This window comes from Mytilus edulis, chromosome 7 (genome assembly GCF_963676685.1).
Source record: "Mytilus edulis chromosome 7, xbMytEdul2.2, whole genome shotgun sequence".
In the NCBI taxonomy this organism is placed as follows: domain Eukaryota; kingdom Metazoa; phylum Mollusca; class Bivalvia; order Mytilida; family Mytilidae; genus Mytilus; species Mytilus edulis.
The window spans coordinates 23,630,777-23,648,503 of NC_092350.1; the positions used below are offsets into that span (position 1 = coordinate 23,630,777).

General features: G+C 31.9%; 1 protein-coding gene across 1 annotated transcript in view; it reads left to right on the forward strand.

Annotated features, from left to right (window-relative positions):
• The first annotated feature begins 910 nt into the window (after nt 1-910).
• LOC139481061 (uncharacterized) overlaps nt 911-17,727 on the forward strand; it is a 41,802-nt gene continuing 24,985 nt past the window's right edge. Inside the window, exons 1-4 of the mRNA XM_071264124.1 lie at nt 911-1,015; nt 7,342-7,441; nt 9,483-9,542; nt 10,672-10,704. Coding sequence (XP_071120225.1) covers nt 7,400-7,441; nt 9,483-9,542; nt 10,672-10,704 — 135 coding nt within the window. The 5' untranslated portion in view covers nt 911-1,015; nt 7,342-7,399. The remainder of the gene's footprint in view (nt 1,016-7,341; nt 7,442-9,482; nt 9,543-10,671; nt 10,705-17,727) is intronic.

The following is a 17,727-nucleotide window of genomic DNA, read 5'->3' on the forward strand; positions in this document are numbered from 1 at the left end:
TTCTGTCTTTTCGAAAATAACATAAAACAATTTGTGGTGCACACTTTCAAATAGACAGATACACGGGTTATGCAGTATGCACCCCATTTTTGATGTTATTTCCTCATAGAAAGAACAAATATAACAGTCATTCCTGCAATGTGTCACCAGTACTAAATGGACTGCAGGCGCTTTTAGTGGACAGCACTGAACTAACGATATGTACAAGTCTCGGGATTGACTACATGTATAAGATAGAACATGACTTAGGAATTTTATTGTTTAGAAAGTTTTGATGGCATTTAGATCAAAATTATCTTTTCAGACTAAAATTCATTTTCTAGGTTTTGTTTCTATTTTGAAAGAAGGAAATTACCATCATGTCTTCTGTGAGTTTAATGAAAAACTGAAATTAATCCTACTTGTCAAATAAACAAATGAACACTGATACATAAATGTTCTTTAAGGACATATTTTCTTACGATTCATTGTTTTAAGTTACTAAACTTTAGATATTTACAGAAATATTACCAAATTAGGGTATCATTGGACCTACTCGTTAAAACAATGCACAATTCTACATAAATGTTCTTAACTTTTCTGCTATGTTCTTATTGAACTAATCTCTCTAACGTAGACAATTTATCTGTAGCCAAGCAAGGCACATACTATGCAATATACAACTGCACTTTAGTTATAAATATTTAGATTCTTATATTGATAATTTCTAAAAGGACAATAAAAATTAAACAATCAACTCCAGTGTCTAATTAATAACATTGGGAAAAGATTTGTCTACTGTAAATTAAAATAGTTAATGTGGTAATAATCATTTAAATATTTGTCTTATGTTTTGTTTACTTGTTAAATAATGATTGTCGGGGCATGATATATTGACTTAAAGAATCTAAAAACATTATTTTTCCTCGTGTGTGTGTTTTTTTTTTTTATTGCAAGGATATCAGTATCGATAGAACAAAGGAGAAACACCAGACAATTAATTTATGATCAGCCACATTTGTGAAACTGTCAATCGGTAAGTTTAAGTACAGATATCAAAACGATACTTTAGATAAAAATGACTAGAATGATTACATACTACTTTCATTTTGTAACCCCTCCTTTTTCATTTTGGTTTAATCTATGATATTTTTATCGAAAACAACCTTTAAATTATTTATTTTAATTATTAGTCGAAAACAAAAGATATCGACAAAAGAGAATAATTCGAAAAATTAGTAATTTATATTTTATGTTACTCCACTAAACGAATACAAGGGGATTGATTCTACCAGATTGCATCACCTTTATTGTGATTGTCACTGCTTTTTTTTTTTAGATTTAAATCAATAACCAGACTGATTCTTCTGATAATTTTGTTCCTTTTTTGGGTATGTTTTATATTTTATTCTATACGTATAAGGCGTTGAAAACTTAATAAAGAAAACAGAAATGCGTGAACCGGAATACTGTCTATGTTTGTGAAGTTCAGTTTGCCTCGCATATATCTGGTATTATATGAAGCACATGATATTAATTGGACCATGTAAAGGCAGATATTCAGTTTAATTCAACAAAGCAAATTGAACTCTTTATAAGAAGAGGTTAAATGTAAAAGTTGATTAATCAGAATTGTGTACATCCATTTCAGTCGGCTTTAAAAGTTTCATGCGATATGTATCTGATAGACGTGGTTATGCAAAAGTTATAGCATGGACTTTCGAGACATTGGTAAATTTTCTAATTAAAGAAAAACTTTCACCAAATACGAGATTGTGGTGGGTTCAAATACATGTTGATCTTGTGTGTGCATAGGCGAATAACAAGATAAAATATAGGTCTTTTTAAAGCAAAATTTGAATTTTCGCCCCCGGTAACAGAGAAAGTCGAGTGCAACCTTAAATGTTTAGTGTGTTTTAGTTGACTGCTATGTCTTTACTACATATGAGGCATAAACATTTCATACATCATATAGCTTCCAATTAAAATAATCATATAAAATTAGGTTACAGTTTGGTGTAATATCATAAAAAAAGTAATATTACCAAAAAAAATTAAAAGTATTCGGTGAAAAACCTTTTTTTATTAAAAGCTCGTGACGACAGACTTTACTTGTGTCTCTTTTTTATGCATAACTTAAAAATAAAAAAGTGTGTATTATCTAGGCTAAGGTAATTAGTTTTCATTTTCTGAAAATATTTTTTTTCATAAATTTGACTCTTCATGAAAGCAAAATGTTTAAAATTTGAAAAAAGATTTTTAATTTTGATGTTTTACCGTAGCAGAAATGCTCCAACATGAGGAACGACTGCAACCGGCACTGCATAAGATTTACGACAATGATCGCAAAATTGTTTTCCAATACAATGTGTCGATGTCATCACTCATTGTCGACATGTTTGCGCAGTTCAGAGATCTTTCATTTCAAGTATTAATGCCGACCTTATATTTTACAGGTGGTGTCCTTTTTCCTATTGTTAGATTTTTATTGGTTGTGAATTTGATTCGTGTTTGATGTCTAGCAGTAAAAGATTACATTCTAGACATATCTGGTTCAGCTACTTTTGAGTGCAATTGTTTCCTCAGTGTTTGTTGGTTACTTTGATTGGTCTCTTCTTAATCGATTAAAGATATGTTAACACCAATGATTTAATAAAGATACCGTGTTCAACTTTATTTTTAGTCTGATATTTTATGATTTTAAAGTATGATTTTTATTTAAAATACATTTGATATAATTAATTGGTATTTTCCCCTCAAGCTCAGAGAGAAGATTCAGTTGAGATAATATTCCTTTTATATCCTTTATATTTTTTTGGACATCAATATAGTTAAAGTTAAATACAAAATTTTAGAAGTTGGAACATGTGGAAGTACACCATTTCTCTTTTTTAAATTTCAACATAAATACCGAGTATTATTCAATATTTAGTTTATGATTATAGTAAGCATTCAGAAGACATATATTTTATCTTAATATCTTATTGTAATATTCGCAGAAAGTAACATGCGTCTGAACAGTGGTTCCGTAACATTTGAATATTTGATCAACACAGCAATAAAATGCAGTAGTCATATGAATGACATGATGTATATGTAAACACTATAAAGTTGAATGATAAATAGATATGTGAAGGTGTTGTATGAGCATGATGAGTACCAATGAAATAACTCTCAATCCAAGTCACAATTTGTAAAAGAAAACCATCATATACATTGTCTTATCGGGGCCTATTATAGCTGACTATGCGGTATGGGCTTTGCTCATTGTTGAAGGCCGTACTGTGACCTATAGTTGTTAATGGCTGTGTCATTTTGGTCTTTTGTGGATAGTTGTCTCATTGGCAATCATACCACATCTTCTTTTTTATATAGTTCAAAGCATGGTCTTGAACACGTAGCCTTGCAATTGGCACACACGGAACAGCAAGCTATAAAGGGCCCCAAAAAGGACTAGTGTAAAACATTTAAGCTTAAAAACCAACGGTCTTATCTATTCATGTATAAAAAACGAGAAACGATAAAAACTAATGAACCGCATCAACAAACTACTGAATATCAGGTTCCTGACTTCGAACAGCTACAAACAAATGCAGCGGGGTTAAACGTTTGAATAGGTACCAACATTCATCCTCACCTGAAACAAAAGTGTAACATCACAAAACAGAAAGTTTTTAACACTGTTTCATGAACATCCCTTATATGAATGGTTAAGAACATGCCACCAAAGCTCTGACTTTATATCATAAAGTAAAACATTCCTTATTAAATAAATTGACTGTCACATTGAAGCATTCACAACACAATTGATACATTTTGAACATGATGAAAGATGATATTAACTTAAACGAGTAACTTTAATTCTTTGTTTTTTTAATTTTCTGATCTATTTGTTTCATGTACACCAAATCTCTATAATAGAAGGAATAAAGGTATATATATATGTGCTAGAATCTAAGCTAGCAAAAATATTTTTTAGCGTAAACATAACAAATATAAGAAAATAAAATAAGATAATTTGAAAAAATAGAATAAATCAAATGTATTAGATATACATTTTAAATCTCCATCATTATACCCTCTAAACGTTGTGTACTTACTCAGCTGGTTCAGTCATTAACACCAAAGGTTCATTTTATAGTTATGTATTATTTGTGTAGTGAGAAAGGGACAGATCGTTTAGATATATGTGACATTTACTCACATACATCAATACTTAAAAATTAACACACAAAAGATTATAATGTAATTATGGTTTTATCCCTATGTATTCATATTGCATATATGTACGATTAAGAACGTCTGTCCTTAAGTTGTTACAAATTTATTTTAAAAATAAATGTATTATCCTGTGTGCGTTTGTTCGCGCAATCCTGGCATCTCCTTTGTAATGCATTACGTATAACATATGTAGCGGGGTTGCTTCCCCTCCTTAGTACAGGTATAACATATAAAGCCAGTCTTAATCAACTGTGCTAGGGAATAGATTATTTGGTTCAGTGGGTTAACGCACTGTCTGTCACTCAGGCGACCGGGGTTCGAATCCTGGTGGTGACGATGTAAGTTTGAAGAGTAGATACATGCTCTCCGGTTACATTTGGCGCCCGACTAAAAAATCCACGATGGTTATCTGGAGTATAGCTAGGGTTTGTGTTGTTTAGAGTCATATATAAAGATATGATGACTCTTGTGGCGGGGAATAGTGTAGCGGCGTTGCTTCCTTCCTTACTTCAGTTTGAACATATAAAGCCAGTCTTAATCAACTGAGCTAGGGAATCGATTCTTTGGCTCAGTGGGTTAACTGACTGTCACGCAGGCGACCGGGGTTCGAATCCCGGTTGTGACGATGTAAATTTGTAGAGTAGATACATGCTCTCCGGTTACACATACATCATTTGTATGTAAATTCAATCTAAGTTATGTATAGCAAAATTCTACTATACAAAGATCTTATCTTAGTATCAATCATAGGTCAATGATATAAGAACGGACACGCGTTGCACCTATTGGCTCGATTATTCTGTAGTTGTATGATTTTTAGAGGTTGATCAGTAGTACTAATTTGTTATGCATGTATTATTTATAATGGGTTTTTTTCTGAATAATTCATTCTTTATAAAGATTTACATATAATAATCTTGATACTGTGACTCCAAATCATTTTTTTTTCTGTTTATGAAGGCAAGGTATTGATTTTTAATATGTAAGGAATGATTTTATTTTATTTTATTCTAAAAATTATTTTGTATGTGAATGAAATGTTTTTGTGTTTGCTGTTGTCGTTCAATGGGTCTTATGAACTGACACGGCATGTCCGTTCGGCTTTGATCAAGAATGTTTCAAATAACAAGTTTTAAAATGATATTATTTGAAAATAATTTAATTTTGGATGTAATGCGTTTTTTTATTGGCTGACGTTGTTTTGTTTATCGGCCAATAGACATAATTTAGTCATGTGACCGTGACGTTATCAACGTTTTTTCATAGTTTTCTCCGATTTAAAAGGATTTGGAATTAAAATACAAGAAATAACTGTAATATTTTTTCTGTCTGTTTGAAATAACATAAAATATGTTCTGCAATTTTTTAATAACCCTTCTACGCATTGGTCCATACAAAAACAATAGCAAATAGTAAGCTTTGAATGTGTTTTGTAAAGCTATTTCAATCATTTTAAATCATCAATTTTCTTGTTCAATTGAAATCTTTCAGACTTTTCCACAGCACAGTCATGTTATTATAAAGGGACGTAACACCGCTACTAATCGTGTATTGAAATAAATCAATATCTCCACGCGGTTGCTTTTAATCAATCATATTCCTAGAAATGCATATGAGATAAGATAAACAATTATACAGTGTAAAATTATACGTTACGACTTATCTATATATGACATGTCCACAAAACATTACACATAACAGAAACTAGCTATTCAGCGCTCTTACATTTATAGCAATTAAAAAGAACAAAACTATATCATTCAAGACTTCATTTCCAAAATTTATCCTGGCAGAATGATGTAGAAAATAAACAGGTGTCTTCTATTCCGTCTGCAATTTTTAGGGAAAGTGAAATCTACATTAGTAACCATGGTTGAAGCTGAAACTGTATATTTGGGATAAAAATGTAATGTTTGCTTTATCAAATTATAGATTCGAAAGGGTATCAGTATTTATTTACTTCTTCGTCCTTTTGTGGGTTTTTTTCAGAATGAGTGAATGTAAATATCTAAATGTGTAACGTTTATTTCTGAATATTTGTGGACGAGACACTACATTTGCGTTCTTTTTGTGTAATGGTAGGGCTGAACTCATCTGTGACTGCGTCTTGAATAGGGAAGAGTGTTCTCTTTTAGAAAGACAATAAAATATAATAATTTTTCCAAATATTCCCATAAAAACATGATATATATTTCAATGCTGTAGTCAATGTTTCGGTGAAATATTTCAATGATTTGCGAAAAAATACAACAATATTTTTATATGTGACTAGAATGAATTCCATTATAGCAGATAATTTATAAAAAAAAAGCTATATATATATATATATGTATATTTAAATTGAAGAAAAGAAATCATTTAGGTAGAATTTTTAATTATTTATCAAAATATGGTTTTATCATGCTTTTTTCAACAATATAATAAAAAGTACGGGCCACCGGACTTTTTTTGCTACAGGTTGTACAAACTTGTCAGATTTTATATAGCAGAGGGACGCAATATAACAGAGAGACAGTCAAACTCATATATCGAAAATAAACTGACAACGCCATGGCTAAAAATGAAAAAAAGACAAACAGACAAAACAATAGTACACATGACACAACATAGAAAACTTAAGAATAGACAACACGAACCACATCAAAAACTAGGGGTGATCGCAGGTGATCCGGAAGGGTATATATTTTGCATGGAAAAGCAAACTGTGTGTGATCAAAAGAAAACTGCAACATTGAATTTAAAGATAAAATATTAGAAGATAGCTCTAGTAAAACGCTTTCAAATTAGAAAAAAGAAAGAAATGCTTGTTCCACAACAAAATAAGAAACTTTGTCTCTAAACTTCGGGGAAATGCATAACAACAAGAACATACAAAAACACGTAATAAAATGAAGTACAGAACTTCCTATTTGAAAATTATTTTGAAATTTTTTAATCATTGAGAATATTTTGTTTATGTTTTCTGTTTTCAGATTGCTGTGTTTTCAGGTCAAAGAATTTGAATTAACTTTCTCTCTTACAAAGGTTTCGTTCAAGTAAAAAGAATACTTAACGCTTGAGAAGATATGTTTGAAGGGAAAATGTGTTTAATAGCCGAATATTTGTTTTAAAAAATAATGCAACATTCACAATGATTTACAGATACAGAGAATTCATTTCACGGTGATTCAGATAAAAATAGTGACATAGAAGCTGAGCAATGACTTCCAACAGAGCATCAGACAATGTTCTTAATATGAAGGTATAGTCTTTAAAAAGAACATTAACAATCTTATATCAATATAAGTACAAATACTTGCGATAATTGAGACGAAAAAAACCCAACTTTAACATAGAATTCAGGATTTTGTATATATCACAAGAATACACAGCAGCTTGTCGTCCAGCAGTTAAATTTTAATAGTATACATATACATTTCATCCCATCAATTGCATCACATTATTCCTTTTAACAAACCTGATTTGATCCTAAATATTAAAAGGTTTCTGAAAATGCATTGAAATATTCTGCTGTGATATAATTTTTTAATCCTTAGTCGTGAAAGAGAAGGCTAACAAATATAACTAGTATGCCCCATGGTTCTATGAAATTTCAATAAAGTAATAACAGGAAAAATCTTATGACATCAGATGCAACATTAATTAGCTGTTTTTGCTTTAAACGACATTGACAACATACAAGGACCATCATGATTTTTGTTAGGATGTGAATCTCGTCCATATATGTCTTTGTATTACAAACTGATTTGGATTTATGGTTCTGACCAAAACATTTTTAGAGCTTTCTTGTGAGCAGCAATCCTTTTAACGACGAAGATGTTACTTAGTTGTAAAAAGTTCTAAAGAAGTACTTTCTTGGCTCAACCGCTTACTGCTGACTAAGTATCTACCAAGTTTTCTGAGGGAAGCAATCCCGTCACACGTACCCCACCTCAAGAGTCATTAAACTCTATAATGATGATATCTTCTTCTATTTCATATTTATATTTTAACCTGGCTAGGTATTTTTTCTTACCGTTGGTTTTTATTGTTGGGCGCCTATGTAACCGGAGAGCATGAATTTAATTACAAAATTACTTGCTTCCACCGGGACTCGAACCCGGGACCTCTGTGTTACAAGGTAGCGCGTTAACCGACTGCGCTAAAGAAGTACTTCCAAAATTCAACCGCTTACGGCTGACTAAGTATCTACCAAGTTTTCTAAGGAAAACATATCCGTCACATAATTTAAGATTCTGTTCTACCTATACCTCCACACATTATGATGCAAATTGTATTTTAATCAGCGTCAATATCTATTTTTTTTTATATTTGATGCACAAGAGAGGCAACAACAAAATAGATCAAATTCGTATTAACTGCTTTATTAATATAATCTGTTTCTCTCATTATATCTAAGACACAATAATGATAACTTCAGAATAAAACATTTTTAATATCAACATTGCTTTCTTCTTCTTACGCAGTGTCGGGCAACACAGAATGATTTCTCTTGGCTATTTACAAATTACATTTAAAACGTTCGCAAAAATATACAATTAAAACTGGTTTTTCCTTCTTCCTTTCAGAGCATGCCTTCAGGGCAGCTCTGAATCCCTCAACGGTGTTGGTCGCTGTAACTGTTGTTGGTAGGTTGTTCCAGTCCCTGATTGTCCTCGGGAAGAAAGATTGGCCGTAGGTGTCTGTACTTGTTCTTTCTTGAAGCGGTTTTTACCTGTGGTCCGGTTATTATTCGGGGTCAAATATTGGTGCTTTGTCTATTTATTTTTTTTTCTTTGAGTTTGAATGTCTCTGAGTTATCTTTCGCCCTCTCCTATTAATGATGTTCACAAATAAGGAGCCAAAATTCCTAGAATTAAAGTTTTATCTTAATCTGAATTTCGGTTTATATGACTGTAAAACAATTCTTGGGTTATTATCATGAAAAAACAGTATCACAACTAAACTGACGATTTGAGAACACATTTTATTTTCCACTTGTATCACATGTTTTGGAAACAATTTTAGAACAAGATTTCAACTAGACTGAAAATTCAGAAGAATACATTCTCTATAGTCATCATCCGTAATGTTTACATTGTAGTCAATTCACGAAACGTTTTGTGTAAATGACCAAATATATGACTATTATAGAAATCACAAATAACGTCCTTGAAATATTGTTAAACTCTACACACGATTATTTACAAAATATATGTTCAACCAATATTGCTTTTTTGAACATCTGTGGTTAATTTGCAACTATACATTATAATTCTGTAATTGTATAATTTCCATTTCAGGTTTCCAGTTCTTTAAGATATACAAAATATTTTCCGATGAATGCAAGCAACGTTTATCCGGTAAGTTGTATTGAATGAACTCATCAGCAATACTAGGATTAAAATTTGTTAACTGTATCTTCATTTCGTCAACAAAAGCTGTAATGAAGACATTTTCAATGTTATAATCTTATATTTGTATCGTACTAAATTAAATTGTTAAACTAATGCTGGATTTCATTCAGGAAACGATGAAAATAATTATCCGAAATAGGTCGAGTCCGTATCGCAATTAGTCCTTATTTGTTGATAAACCAGAGCAATGTCGTAACAAATTCATAGAAAAATAGATAATACAATATGTCTCCAATGCAGCGAGAAATTCCCGCACCCTAAGGCGTCCTTCAGCTGGCCCCTAAATAAATATATATACTGTTTCAGTGAAAATGCTATACTAAACTCCAAATTATACACAAGAAACTAAAATAAAAAAAACTTAAGACTTACAAAGGCCAGAGGCTCCTGACTTGGAACATGCGCAAAAATGCGGTGAGTTTAAACATGTTTTTGAGATATCAACCCTTTTATTATCACAGAAATTTTCAATTATTTCTAAAAGATAACTATTGTCAGATTTAATATAGTTTGTACAAGATATTAAACATGTTTTTGTCAGATTTGTTTAGAGTGAGATCTTTCCGGGAAGCAACGTGAGTTGGAATTCAGTATAATAGTTCCTTATACTGACATTAAAATTTTAGGCATAACTTTTGCACTATTTGGCCGGCTTGTCACATTTTATGACGGAATAATTGGATCATATGTTTCCTTAAAATATCCGTTTTACAATCAGTTGATAGTACTGCTAACCATATAAATTTCTGGAAAAAGTAAACAAAACCCATGTCTTTAAAATGTTTAAAATAAATTAGTTGTTTGAAAACTATCCATTCAGTGAAAATATCAATAATTTCTTCTTCTTCTTCTTCTTCTTCTTCTTCTTCTTCTTCTTCTTCTTCTTCTTCTTCTTCTTCTTCTTCTTCTTCTTCTTCTTCTTCTTCTTCTTCTGCTTCTTCTTCTGCTTCTTCTTCTTCTTCTTCTTCTTCTTCTTCTTCTTCTTCTTCTTCTTCTTCTTCTTCTTCTTCTTCTTCTTCTTCTTCTTATTATTATTATAATTATTGTTATACGATAATGATTTTTATTTTTAAAGTGCATACGAAGACGAAAGCGAAAGCGACCAAAGGTAGGAATATACTTATATGGAGACAAAAAGAGAGAGAGGGGTGTCCGCTATCAATTTCAAGGAAATAGGGTTTACGACCCTCTTTCATATTCAACTAGATGTGACGTACTATAGTTGGTAGTATTACACCTTTTAATGTTATTGCTTTAAAGTCAAACGAAACCTCAAATAAGAATAATAATGAATGTGCTTAATAACTAAATGACTACCTTTTACTATTCCACGTATTTACATATACTTTTCAGTGACATGTTTTCCGTATGCAGTTATGACTCTTCAGCCAAACATACGCGATTATAAATTTACATCATTTGTTTGATGGCTGCTATATTCATCATCAAAAGCATAATCCGAATCTGAAGAGTACACGTAACGAAATAATCTTTCCCCTGAAAATTTTCATTCGTATGACGTCGTGTTTTGCCAAAACGTAAATTCGCCAAATCCTTCATGAATTTCGCAAAATTTTATTTTGGATTTCATTTTTATACATTTTCGAAGCTTTAGTACATTTCTTTTATTTCTTTTTTGTTGTTGTTATATATGTATTAAAATAGAAACAACTGTTATTCATTCGCTTTTTTAATCTCAATTTGCTGAAAATCCTGCAAGAATGTGTATCGCGCATTTATAGATTACGAAAGTAGTTTTAGAAACATAGTTTATCGAAGTATAAACAAGTGAAAAATTCTAACTGACCAATCCAATTCAAGTATTTATAGATATGCAAATGATATAAGAATGACAAAAGAATAAATTGCTCAATCAAGTCAGTAATTGGGAGACTTTGGAAAAGAAACCCAAAACCCATACTATAGTAGTATAAGCAAAAAAAATCCCGAAGCACTGTTAGATTTCTTCCTAATTTATAAACAACAAACTTTTATTCATATGAAATATAAAAAATGGTGTAAAGTGTTGCATTGAGACGAACTACGAAACAGCGGTTACGTCCTCTTTACTACGCTACGTTGACTTTAATGATAGTTTAGCGAAGCAACGTCACCACTGTTTCCGAGTTTGGCATTGAGATTTAGAACGCATGTTGGTTGACGGAGCCATGTTGTTCACTGAAATCTTTTGCAGTTGATACAATAATTGGAAAAATTAAAGTTGTCGAATTTCTTCCATGTTTTACAGATTCGGAGCATTGATCTCTGAGAGTAATTAGTGTAAGCGGAACATTGCTGGTTCTATTGGTCTTTGTTGTGAACGTTAAATATCGCGGCAGTACCTTTTTATAAACATAACGTCGTTCCCGGCAAATTTGACAGTTGCCGATTTAACGTTACGAAATTCAGCCGACATGTGGTGTTCGAATAACATCTTTGTTTTCTAGCTTGTTATGAATCCTACATTTCTTTAGTTACTTGTATTTACATGCTGTATATTGTTAAATCGGTGTCGAGACGTACGAAATCATGCTTGTTTTCTTTATAATTCATATTTATGTACGTACTGACAGTTATTCACATGATAAACCTTGACCGGTAAGGAACTATATTCTTACACGCAAGGATCCATAAGGCGTGCTACGAACTATAAAAACCGGACTTTTCTGAGAACGAAATGAATTTGAACCGAGCTTGAAAGAATCCAAGAGGTAATAACGCATACACGAAAAACACATTCAAACGTTTTAACATATTGTATTTCATTTACCTGTATTTATTATTATTGATAATAATAATCTCTGATACTTTTAAAAGTTGTTTAGTCATTATTTAATATCCAGAAACCAAAGATATTGTTTTTAAATTAAAGATTGGCAACAATCTTTACACTTGTGGCAGCGAATATAGTTTTCTTTTTGAAGAAAATTTAAAGAACTTACGTGAATATTTTTTTAGGCACGCCATTGTTAAGTACATACATTGTTTCTGTCCATATTTTATGATATTTGGTTACACATAAAAAAAAAACTAAACATAAAAAAAAGACACTTCAACGAAAGCTGAAAGAAATAGATAGTACAGTTGGTGAATATAAATTAGATTATAGTATATATTTAAGTAATTTTAAATTCAACAAGTTTTAATTTTAATCCAAGTTGTAATAAAATAGTTATTAAGTTTAAAAGATATTAACAGGGATAAATTTTAATCCAAGTTGAAAAGTAATTATATAGTTAGTTTAATTCTATATCAACAAGGATAAATTCTAATCCAAGTTCAAAAGGAAAAATATATTAGTTAGTCAGAATCTATATCAACAAGGATAAATTCTAATCCAAGTTGAAAAGGTTATAGTTTAAAATTCAACAAGGATAAATTCTAATCCAAGTTGAAAATAGTTAAGGGTACAATTCAACAAAGATAAATTTTAATCTAAGTTGAAAGTTTAAATATAGTAAAAGTAAATGCCATATTCAACAAGGATAACTTTTAATCCATGTTGAGTTTAAATTTAGGAGTCTATTTTTAACAAGGATAAATCTGAATCCAAGTTAAGTATTAGGACTATAATTTTTCAAAAGGGTCCAGTCGAGAAACTATAGTCTATTTCAAAAGTTTCTTTTTTTTACAACAAGGATAAATATAAATCTAAGTTGTAGATATAATAATATTTGGATAAGGTCAAAGTTGGAAAAAATATAGTCTATTTCAACTGTTTTATTTATATAGTCTATTTCACAAAATAAGGATATGTTTATAATTTAAAAGGTGTTTATAAATAATACATAGGAAATTCTTTTTCAATTTCAACAAGGATTAAAAGTAATCCAAGTTGAATAATTCTAAAAGTACAAGATTAACCAGGATAAAGTTTAATCCAAGTTGATTAGTAAATTGAAACTCTTGATTCCATTTAGCAATTAAAAAGTAAAATGTATAATTTAAGAGACAGATCTCGTATACCACAGGGGTCCAATTCACTAAGTAGGGGAATTACAACATTAGCTAGTCCAATCATTCCCACTTGGTCTGTTGCATCTACAAATATTGATACCTGCTCATTTGGGGATGTCACTTCTCATAATTATTTAGCCTCAAACCAGGCTATTAATTTAAATCAGGGGGAAATAAATATAAGCCCCAGGCCATTTAGTAGTACTGGGAATAATATTCAAAGGGAAGTAAGCACAAACCCATTTCTTTTCCCAAATCAAAGTAAGAGTGATAGTGCTATAGCGACTATAACAAGAGAAAAATCATGTGAGAGTGATGAAATATTAAAGATGAGACAAGAATTAGAGGCATTAAGAAATGAAAACCTTCAGAAATCATATGAGAGTGAAGAAATGGAAAAGATGAGACAAGAGTTAGAGGCATTAAGAAATTTTAAGAACCTTCAGATGAAGAATAATGCTCAACATTTCACTCAGATTAAATCTGACCCTGTTATCATTAGTCAAAATAGTAATGCAGAGACCCAGTAACGTTCAACAAACTCCTGTAACAATATAACATTACCAGAGACCCAGCAACGTTCCACCAACTCCTATAATAACACAACATTGCCAGACACTCAGTAACGTTCTACACATACATACATGGATACAACATTGTCAGAGACCAAGCAACACGAGACCCAGCAACAACCATCATATGCCTATGCAAATACGACAATACCTGGGATCCAGCATCGTCCAAACTATTCTTGTACGAGTACAGTCGTGCCTGAAATCCAGCAACGTCCAGCTGACTACCAGCAGTATCCAAACAATTCCTCAGTACCAAACTGGTTACCTAGGCAACAGTATGGCAGACCACAGCAACAGCACCATAATTATGAAAACTCCAAGATAGACAATGGGAGAAGAAACAGAGTGTCATTTTATAACGGCAGAGATCCTTGGAATGCATATTTTATGCAATTCGAGCTTATTGCAGAGATCAACAGATGGGATACTGATACTAACGCCATTGAATTAGTAACAGCACTTAAAGATGAGGCAATGATTTATGCTTCCTACCTCTCACCAGAGACCAAAAGATCTTTCTTTGGGCAATGTGCAGCTATGTCGAATAGATTTGGTGACTATGGATATCCAGAGACGTATAGACAAGAATTGCACACATTAAGGAAACAGGGCAAAGAAAACATCCATAATATGCTTCCAGAGTAGAAATGCTAGTCAGACGGTCATTTCCTACTATTGACGTAGCCACTCACAGTACATTGAGTGTAGAGTACATGTTAAGAGGATTACCCGACCAGAGCTTTGCTATAGAATTACTGACAAAGAGGATTACCAGTATGACTGAAGCTATCCACCAGGTGACTTTATATGACACATATAAAAGAGGAAATAAAGATAGAAACATCCGTCAGCTGAGTATGCAAGAAACTGTTGATTTAGATGAAGGTAAAGATGATATTTAAATAAGGAAAGTTGGTGGGAAAAGATATGTTACTGAGGAGAGGCTTACACAATTTGAAAGAGGGATCACTCAGTCAGTAGGGGAGATAATTCAGAAAGAAATGACAAAATTTAACAAACCTAATGTTAACCAAGGTTATAGGCAAAACCAACAGTATAACAAAGACAACAGAACAAAAACAAGAAACACAAGATGTTTTAACTGCAATGAAGAAGGGCATTACATCAAAGACTGTAAAAAAACAAGAAAAAGTAAAAGCAGTACAGAAAACAGAGATTTTACCAACAGCAATGAGGCACAAGAGGATTCTTTAAACTGTTGAGATTATCGACCAAGTGTCAGCCCCTAAACATGGTGAAGAAAAAATTAAAGAGAATAATTTGAAATATGAAGAGAAACCTTGCCAAATGAAAGAGCATTTGGTTGAACCGAAAACATCATTGGGTACAGTTTCTATGAAGAGATCATTTGAAGAAGATAGTCTAGATATACAGGACCTAGATTTAAGCCTAGAGATGTTGTTTGAGGAGTCTAAAGAGATACAACAGAACACACCGGAGAACACACCAGATGAGGTAATGGGTAGTGCAGAAACGATCAGCAGGATAGAAGAGAATATTATCATTGATCGGGTGACAGCAGCTAGCATTGCAGTTCCAATGGTCATTAACACGATTGCGACGAACGCAGTTATTGACACTTGAGCAGAGGTGACGGTTCTAAGTGAGAAGTTGTATAATCAGATTCCTGAAAGTAAACGGCTATGGAGAGCAGCAAGAAATTTGGAAGTTGCTGGGGCCGGAGAGAACTTGGCAACAGAAGGGATTATAGAGGTGGAAGTTTATGTCGGGAGTGAAACCTTCAAATGGCCAGTTTTAGTAACGCCCATTGGAGATAACATGTCATTAGGCTGTGACCTAATTGATGAAATGACAGTAGTCAGAGTCGAAGAAAAGGACACCAATTCTGGGCTAGTCATTTACAAAGAAGCGGAAAGAAGTGAGTTCCTGTCAACCAGAGATTCAATGGTAGAGTCGGTAATGGCAGATGACAGAAAACCCATGGTAGCAAGCACGCAGGACATGCACGAGTATATAGAAAATATTATAAGTTATAAGGGTACACAGACGGACAAGGTCGACGTCCAAATGTTGCCTGAACTGTTGCATTATGTTACAGAAGAAACCGTAAATGTTGTAAAAGAAACCGTATATGTTGCAGAAGAAGATGTATATGTTGCGGAAGAAACCGTAATTGTTGCAGATGGAATTGTGAATGTTCTAGGAACAGAAGAAAATGAAAGTGTTTTAGTCACAGAAGAAGACAGAAACCTGTTCTATCAGGAGGAAAAAATGAGTCAACTGAAAGAACATTTTCGTAAAATAGACTTAGACCAAACTATTAAGAAAGAACTTGAGAATGAAAAATATGTAACTCAAGACACACAAAAAGATTGGAGAAAAAGGAAGAAAAGAGCAGTAGAGAACACAGAAAGAGAAAGAGTGCAAGATACACAGAAAGACAGACCAAAAGAGACAAACCAATAACACAGTGGAGCAGTTGGAAAAAGAAGACGTTGAAGATTTTAAAAACATTTTATTATACTGAAAAGACACAAATTCAGAAATTTGTTGACATTATTTATATTTATATTGTTTTGTATGCCGTTGGTACAATTTTACCATTACACGTGACATGAATCGTGATAACAGGTTATTCGTGATCTAGTCGAAATTGACTGGCAAAAAACAAATTTTCTTAATTTGAATATTCTATTGAGACAGCAGGTGCTTGTTTAAATTTTGCATTATACAATTATTTAATCTTTCGTAGTTATTTAAATTTCGAGACGAAATTCTATTTTGACGGAGGGCAGTGTTGTGAACGTTAAATATCGCGGCAGTACCTTTTTATAAACGTAACGTCGTTCCCGGCAAATTTGACAGTTGCCGATTTAACGTTACGAAATTTCGCCAACATGTGGCGTTCGAATAACATTTTTGTTTTCTAGCTTGTTATGAATCCTACATTTCTTTAGTTACTTGTATTTACATGCTGTATATTGTTAAATCGGTGTCGAGACGTACGAAATCATGCTTGTTTTCTTTATAATTCATATTTATGTACGTACTGACAGTTATTCACATGATAAACCTTGACCGGTAAGGATCCATAAGGCGTGCTAAGAACTATAAAAACTGGACTTTTCTGAGAACGAAATGAATTTGAACCGAGCTTAAAAGAATCCAAGAGGTAATAACGCATACACGAAAAACACATTCAAACGTTTTAACATATTGTATTTCATTTACCTGTATTTATTATTATTGATAATAATAATCTCTGATTCTTTTAAAGGTTGTTTAGTCATTATTTAATATCCAGAAACCAAAGATATTGTTTTTAAATTAAAGATTGGCAACAATCTTTACAGTCTTCAATAAAGTTGTTTTCCTCTTCGTGGTATTTGAAACGATTTTAATAACATTTTCTGTTGTATTTTTACAATATTCTTTTTCAACTAATTTATCTTGTAAGTTAGCTAAATGTTTATCTAGTTAATCGATGTCACTAAAATAGAATGAATCTTATATTACGTATAGATTTATACACTGCGATACTAGTAACTGTGTGTTTGGGATATGCACTTGTGATTGATAAATATTGATACGTTTCGTTTTTTATATATGATTTAACA